Source organism: Rhyacophila brunnea, unplaced genomic scaffold (assembly GCF_057557595.1).
Source record: "Rhyacophila brunnea isolate RB1 unplaced genomic scaffold, BYU_Rbru_1.0 scaffold_22, whole genome shotgun sequence".
NCBI classification, from domain to species: Eukaryota; Metazoa; Arthropoda; class Insecta; order Trichoptera; family Rhyacophilidae; genus Rhyacophila; species Rhyacophila brunnea.
Genome location: NW_028232882.1, coordinates 25,602,076 through 25,609,812, shown reverse-complemented (window position 1 = coordinate 25,609,812; position 7,737 = coordinate 25,602,076). Strand labels below are relative to the sequence as shown.

General features: G+C 35.4%; 1 protein-coding gene across 1 annotated transcript; it reads right to left on the bottom strand.

Annotated features, from left to right (window-relative positions):
* Window positions 1-2,216: 2,216 nt before the first annotated feature.
* On the bottom strand, window positions 2,217-7,368 carry nero (deoxyhypusine hydroxylase nero). Its single transcript, XM_085949580.1, has 4 exons — window positions 6,942-7,368; window positions 5,625-5,951; window positions 4,230-4,419; window positions 2,217-3,820 (listed from the first exon to the last, which is right to left on the bottom strand). The coding sequence occupies exons 1-4, from the start codon at window positions 7,219-7,221 to the stop codon at window positions 3,703-3,705; spliced, it is 915 nt and encodes a 304-aa protein (XP_085805706.1). The 5' UTR covers window positions 7,222-7,368; the 3' UTR covers window positions 2,217-3,702.
* Between the last annotated feature and the right edge of the window lie 369 nt (window positions 7,369-7,737).

Sequence of the window (7,737 nt, the reverse complement as noted above, 5' to 3'; positions counted from 1 at the left end):
ATCCTCTGCTGAATGAATACCTCTCCAAGCTGTATCCACTCCTCCCGTTCATGTATATTGCCTCCCCATGTAGATACTTACTCAAGTGGAAGGATGGGCTGATATGCCCCCTGCACAAGAAAGGAGACCAACTAGAATGTAGTAACTACAGAGGGGTGACACTCCTTAACTCTGCATATAAACTGTTGTCGATTCTGATATTCCAGCGGCTGGAACCCATTGTAGAAGGAATACTCGGGCACTACCAAGGAGGCTTTCGGCGAGGGAGATCATATGTTACTCAAATATTCACTCTAAGGCAGATTCTAGAAAAGACCACTGAATTCAATATTAAGGCAGCTTATGATAGCATTAATCGATACCAGTTATACGAAGCAATGCGAGAATTTGAAATTCCGACGAAAATAATTAAACTTGTAGAGATGACAATGACACCAGTACAATGCCGGGTAAAGCTTCAAGCGGAAATATCCGAGCCATTTGTATCACTGAATGGCCTCAGGCAAGGTGACGCTCTGGCATGCCTTCTTTTCAATAATGCGCTAGAAAAGGCGATACGGGATGCAAAGATTAATGCCCGTGGCAGCGGCACGATTTTTACTAAGCCTGTGCAGCTGCTAGCGTATGCTGATGATATCGACATCATTGCCATATCAGAATTGGCGCTGAAAAAGGCATTCACAGCACTAGAAGCATCTGCGAAAAGAATGAGTTTACAAATAAACGAGGCAAAAACTAAATACATGCCTGTCTATGTCACACCACGAGAAGTCGCACCAAAATTAGATATTGGTGCATACAAGTTTGATACGGTCGACAGTTTCATATACCTTGGATCTCTTGTAACTCGACATAATGATATTACAGAAGAAATCAACAAGAGAATCATGTCTGCGAATAAATGCTACTTTGACCTGTGTTACTTTCTTTTATTTTCCTATTTCATATTGAATTCTTATTGAAATTCCAATTTCTCTCTCTCTAAGTTTTCAAATTAGGTATGTCAAATTAGTTATTAGTTCATTTTAGTGTAATTATGTTGGTGCAGGTGGCTTAATTGGTAAAGCAACTTTGGCCGGAATTCAATGGATGCGGGTTTGAGTCCTCGATAATTTGCATCTGAAGTGTTCCGATTCATATTTGAAGTATGCATCGTTTTCTAGGATCTATCATCTAGTAACCTGCCGTGCTGGGACACTTATCCAATAAAGACTGACCTACGGTTTAGAGTGCTGGGCCCTCACCAAAGTCAATGAGCGTCCGCTTGATGTATTCGAAAGAAAGGTGCTGTGTGTAATATGGGCCCATACCAGAAGGAAAAGAATGGCGTATATGACATAACCCGGAGCTCTACTACCTCTTCCAAGAAAGTTGTAAAAAGCGCATTCATTAAATTTGGTAGACGCCGATGGGTGGGTCATGTAGCAATAATGGACAGTACTCAGAAGTCGACTGGCAGGCCCAGACACTAGTGATTGGATGGTGTCAACAAGACAGTGGCGGAGTGAGAAGGTAAGCTGTTAAGATCCAATATAAATAGTGCACACTAAACTTTGTCAGTCAAACATATTCGTTTTCATTGAACTAAGACTACAATGTACGAGTAGTGAGTTGTAATTCAATGAAACCCTGCCTAATTCAAGCCATGTACATAAGAGTAAAAAAATATTTACTTATCTATAAAATATCAAAAATTTTGCCATCAAACCATAGATAATTTTAGATATTTTATAGATAGAAGAATTTTATTGATTATGGTTTGGTGAGGCAGAGCTAAATGAATTTAAAAAAACTAACCAACACATCAATATGTATTCTTAATTCAACGAAAACAAAATAAGTATGACGGAAAAGGTGTGCACTATCTTTGTCAGATCGCCCATAGCAAACCTAAACTCATTATGGTTCGGTTTAATTGAATTTTAAAAACTAACAACACCATCTGCAAATTGTATTCTTAGCTCAATGAAAACATTTAAGTATGACTGACAAATTTGAATATGCACGATTTATGTTGAATCTGAATAGCCTACATCCACCCCTCGCCACTGCAACAAGGATATTAGAAAGGCAGGGGCAGAAACTCAACGAGAATATGGGGAGATAAGGGAAGTTCTTGGACGAGGCTACGACCAACCCCTGGGTTGTTAGAATGGTGATGATAATAATTTATGTATTGTTTTCTATATTATATTGTTGTAAAATAAAAATACAATAAATTGAAAGGCATATTTTTATTTAGTAAATTCTTTGTGTGGTAATAATTATTATATAAAAATATAGTGACATTTATTTATCCAACACAGATAATTAATTAAATCAAATAGAAGACAGTCAATATTCACAGGTTAGATAAAGCAATTGATCTTGTATGCATTGCTACTTTTTAAGATAACAGTATTAACAGGCCATTATAATCAAAGAATGAATATCCTATACAGTTTTATCATTACTAAGTCTTCATAAATCAAATAATTACTGTACATAACAATAAAATTGAGGAGCGGCATAGAAAAGGAACATAAGTGCTAATTTATAGTTATGAGAAAAACTAATTCAATATTTTAATTAAAATTATTTAACCAATTTATATTTTAACAACTAGCAGCAACTGTTGTGGGTAGATTAAAATGATTTTTCTTGACATCTTAAAGCAATCAAAAATTCTAAAACACTGCCAAAGCAGAACATCTCAATTTCATTTAGAACCCTCTTCCATACAGTTACTCAATTATATAGGAATATCACACGGGATGTAGATACTCATTGTATTAGTATTATTATTACCACTGGTACTTTAACCTGGTATGGGTCGTGGCCTCCTCAAGGACATGTCTACACTGCTACATTGCTAAAGCGGCTTAGCTTCATTTTCAGTGAATTTAAAAAAATAAATAAATTGAAAGAAGAAACAAATACCTAAATCATGTTTTTATTAAAATATATGTGCAGATCTATTCCAACTACGTAACATCATAACGCCCAATAACACCATTACAACAATCCGAGATAACCCCAATATGTAACTACGTATTCTATGTATAAAACAATTATCTGCAGTTATCTAAAAAGCGAATTATTAAAATACTACCCATGTTTCGCCCAAAATTCGAACTCGTAGTGCTTCAAGATCATGCAATGTCACGTTTGCGCAATGCACTATCATCACAACATGAGAGCTCAGGCGGTTATCTAATTAACACACTGCCATTAACCGGATGTATGTCACAAAATTCTGTGTGCTCAAGGCCCAGTGGATTGTTTTATATAACTTGATATATTTTACACACACTGCCATGCTCTTGGAATCATGGTGTAATACTTAACCGAAATACAAATACACGATTTACTTTTAATGTATTTCTAAAAGATTTGTTTTTTTCATAGAAATTCGCAGCCCACCGGGTGTTACGCCATACTAATACCTCCCAGCATTTAATAGGTTAACCTATAAGTGTTATTTCATAGTAGACGCATAGAATACATTATAGCAATTTTATCACAATTTTACATGATTTTGGAGATAAGTGTTATTGTTGGAGTAGACCTGATATAATTGAGAGTTTTAAAACATTTCCTGGAGATTGCTGCGACCAATAGTAAGTGTAGAGCCAATGATTCATAATGATCATCATTATTTTATACACATATATATAACTTAATACTGACATAACAAAAGCTTTGATAGTTAATATATTTTTTTCATTCCACCTTCAGTACGGTATCTGCATATTGGAACTCTGGACTGTTCTCATATTCACACATGTCCAGTGCTATTTCACAGCTCTCTTTGACAACTCTTTTGTCATCGGCAAGGTACCTATAAACAAAACAACAATCTTTTTTAAACAGAGAGGTATAAATATACCACATAAGCATGAATTTTGATAGTTTTGACAGAAAATAATGACATAACATATTATGTAATACTAGAAATCGCAACTGCGCAAGTTCTAGGTTAAATTATATTGCTACAAAAAAATTAGAAAGTTATGAGATTCATTGTTAATAAAAATCTTTGAGCATAGTTATTTAGAAATAGAATGACTATCCATATTTGCTTGCTTGCAATTTTTAATAAATATAAAGAAATTATTCTACTGCAGGAACTTGGCTGTTTCAGGTTTTCATTGGTTGTTTCGTTAAGGAACGTATTACGGTAATACATTGTTTATTTGGGTCGGATCCTTGATTGTAAAATATTCAACCTTTTTAAAATAAAATATTACCTCTTCAATACCTCCATACAATCCGGGGTAGCAATAGCACCTAACGCCTCTGCACACTCATGACGGACCATTTCATTTTCATTTGAGTCCTCCAGGTTGGCCACCAAGAACGGCACACTGCTCGGATGCTGCATTTGACCGAGAACAAAAGCTATTTCGTGCCTGAAGAGTGCACTTGACGCACTCAATCCTGGAACAATGTTGAACAAAAACAAATTTATTACATTTACAGACAATAATAACAGACTAACTTTTAATAAAATACCAATGACATTAATATGGACGAATCATCTGGAAAAGAAAATGACACTCACTTTATTGTCGGGTCTGCCGAATGGCATAATCTGTTTTAACGCCATTACAATAAAGGTGATATTGCTATAAATTCCTGATGCTTTTTGTTGGGTCTGCCGAATGGTTCGGTTCGAACGGGTTTGCTCAAATGAACATTTACATTAGAAACACTGCTCTAACGCCATTACAATAAAGGTCATATTGCTATAAATTCCCGATGCGTGATATCGCATAATGGAAATTGCGTGACGCCTACCTATACATGCGAATTTACTTGCTGGGTACTGTATTGAGTGCGTCGTCCATTAATAATGTCATTGTAAAATACAAATATAAAATTCCCACCACCATTTGTTGTACATATAAATAATATTGATACTGGTTTTTAAACAAAGTGTTAGTTTTGCAATTTTTGAGTTATTAGCTTCGCACAAAATTCGACTGCAATTTCTATCTAGGTATTCTTCTCAATAAAAACCGGACATTCTGCAATGCCGGTGTATGAGATTTTACATGGTTCTACAATTCTTTCACACACCAAAAGAACTACTCCGCATGTCATAGGTTAACCCTCTTCGTATTATAGAACTAAGCACTACATCCTCGAGTCAGTACCGCGGAGTCTGTTCTCATCGCACAATCGTATCGCGACCACGGGACAGAATAAATATGTGGTCCAGGGGCTGCATCTAACACTCGAGTCAGTACCGCGGAGTCTGTTCTCATCGCACAATCGTATCGCGACCACGGGACAGAATAAATATGTGGTCCAGGGGCTGCATCTAACACTGACACCCGGACTATTGACTATTAACCATGTCTATACCTGCCCTGTCCCCATTACAACTTTATTGATAATTGAAACCTGTACTACTTCAACTTCCTAACCAAGAAGATATGGATATATCTAATTGATGGATGCATCACTGCATCATTGTCTAATTTAGCCGACTTGAGTTAGAAGATAAATTTGAATTAATACAGTTTTATTAGGTCTTCTGGGTTCAGTTGAAGTTAAGATAGTGTCATGCATGTAACAATATCGCTACAGAATATTTTTCTTTAAAAAACAACAACAAAAGAAACAAGTCATCAAAATACCTGCTCCTAAAGCTTTCACTGATTCTTCTGTACACAAATTCCTCAGCTGGAACATGGATCTGTAGCGTTCGTACAGTGGCAGACTTTCGAGTAATAAAGATTTTTTTAAAAGCGTTACATCATCAGTCTGGCAGGGAGGAGCAGGATCAACCGACGCGTATGGATTTTTTGAGAGGCTATTTTCTTCTTCTTCACTATTCTTTGATAGCCATTTTAACCTTCCGAGGGCAATTTGACAAGTTTCGGACACCTCAACTATTGGATCGTTGCTATATAATTCTAAAATTTCTTTAACCTCGGAAGATCCAATAGCTCCAAGAGCTTCAGCTAAAACAAAAAATATTCCATTCATTTATTATCATTCTTAATTACAAAAAAGTGTTTAATCAATTATACTAGAACCACAATATTATTTTAGTTGCGATTTTATGGCGCTGTATACAATCGTAAATAATGTAGTGGGGATTGGGGGCATATAAATATACCTGAAAATGAGAGGGGATCTATACGCAGCCATATTTTAATAATGGTAAGAATATAATAATTAAATAAAGTGTCAGCCTGCGTATTATTCATCTATTAAATACAAGCAATTTTTGAGCACAAAATATACATTTATTTTAAATAGGCGTTTTAATATGCATATATTTTCTGAGTCTGCTTTTTTTTCGATAAGTATAATTTTCTTTATTCTATATGGAAGGTTTTTAGAAGAAAAACAATAACTTGTAGTATATTTTATACTATTGGCTGTATTATCCAGTGAGGATATGGGCCGCCTCTCGATATCATTTCTGGACAGGTTTTTTTACAAGAAATAGTTCTCCATTTACTCATCCTAGTAGGTTCATGTTGTGTCCAAACACACATTAAAAAACGACATGTGAACTATCAGGCGGGGGATTCGAACCCCCGGCTTGAAAACAGGGCATTCCGCTACTAGGTCACAGCAAACGCAGAAAAATACGATAATTGTGCCGCAGAGGTGGCCATGAGCTATTATAATTTTTTTTTTACGAAAACAGTTTATTCCACGTGGACAATTATTGTAATAAATATTTTTTTCTGCTGGCGCATCGGCTTTTCGATCCAATAATCGTTAATCGTTAGTCAATAATTTTCATACATTTTGATGCACCATATCACAACTAAGATTATATGAGGTAATATTAGGTAATATTAGGTAATATTAGGTTGGGGTAGGTTAGATTAGGTTTGGTTTGATCTAAAAAGAAAGTTGTAAAATCTCTTTGCCACCTAAGCGGCACATTTACAAAAAATACAAACTTGCTGAGGGGTACATATTCAATAACTTACCCGCTTCGTGTCTAACCATCGGTTCTTGTTGTTTGTCCTCCAAAACTCTTTTTAAGACGGGTATGGCTGATATATCTTGCATCTGGCCAAGGCAATAAGCCAACTCGTGTTTAAGTAGTGCAGAATCATCGGTAAAGCATTGATTTATGCAATCTATTGCAGTAGCACCTCCAAGATTTTTCAATGTAAACAGCGCGCGGAATCTTTCTTTTAGTGGTCGGGTATTGTCATTCAATACCTTCCCTACATTTCGAACTTTATTCACATCTATATTAACCATATTGGATAGAGTAATAAGTCAATTATTTTAAATCCTATTAATCTAAAAGACTTTCAAAGAAAGGCACGTTTTATACTTTGAAGAAAGTCTATGCTTTGAAATTCTCGCTACGAACAGTCATTTAAACGTGACAATCTGACATATTATAGAATCATAGATAATATACGTCAAAATATAGAATCGGTGCTGCCATATTGTGAACGTTTGTTCCAATTTATAATGTTCCAAACGTAATCAAAGAAGATTTTATTTTATAATAATCAAAATCGCCGCGATTTTAAATGTCCTTGTTTGTTTGTTTTTATTTTTAGGAATTTTAAAAACTGCCATCATTACGTATGTATGCATCACATCGTAAAATAGGGAGACGTGTGGGCGTTGATGGTTTAATAATATACCTACCTACCTATTGATTTGTTAGTGACATTCGGCTATACATCGATTGGCTCAGTGAGCAAACTATTGAAAATTCTAACCACCCACTTGCCATTATTCGCTTTTGACTCTGAAGTCCCT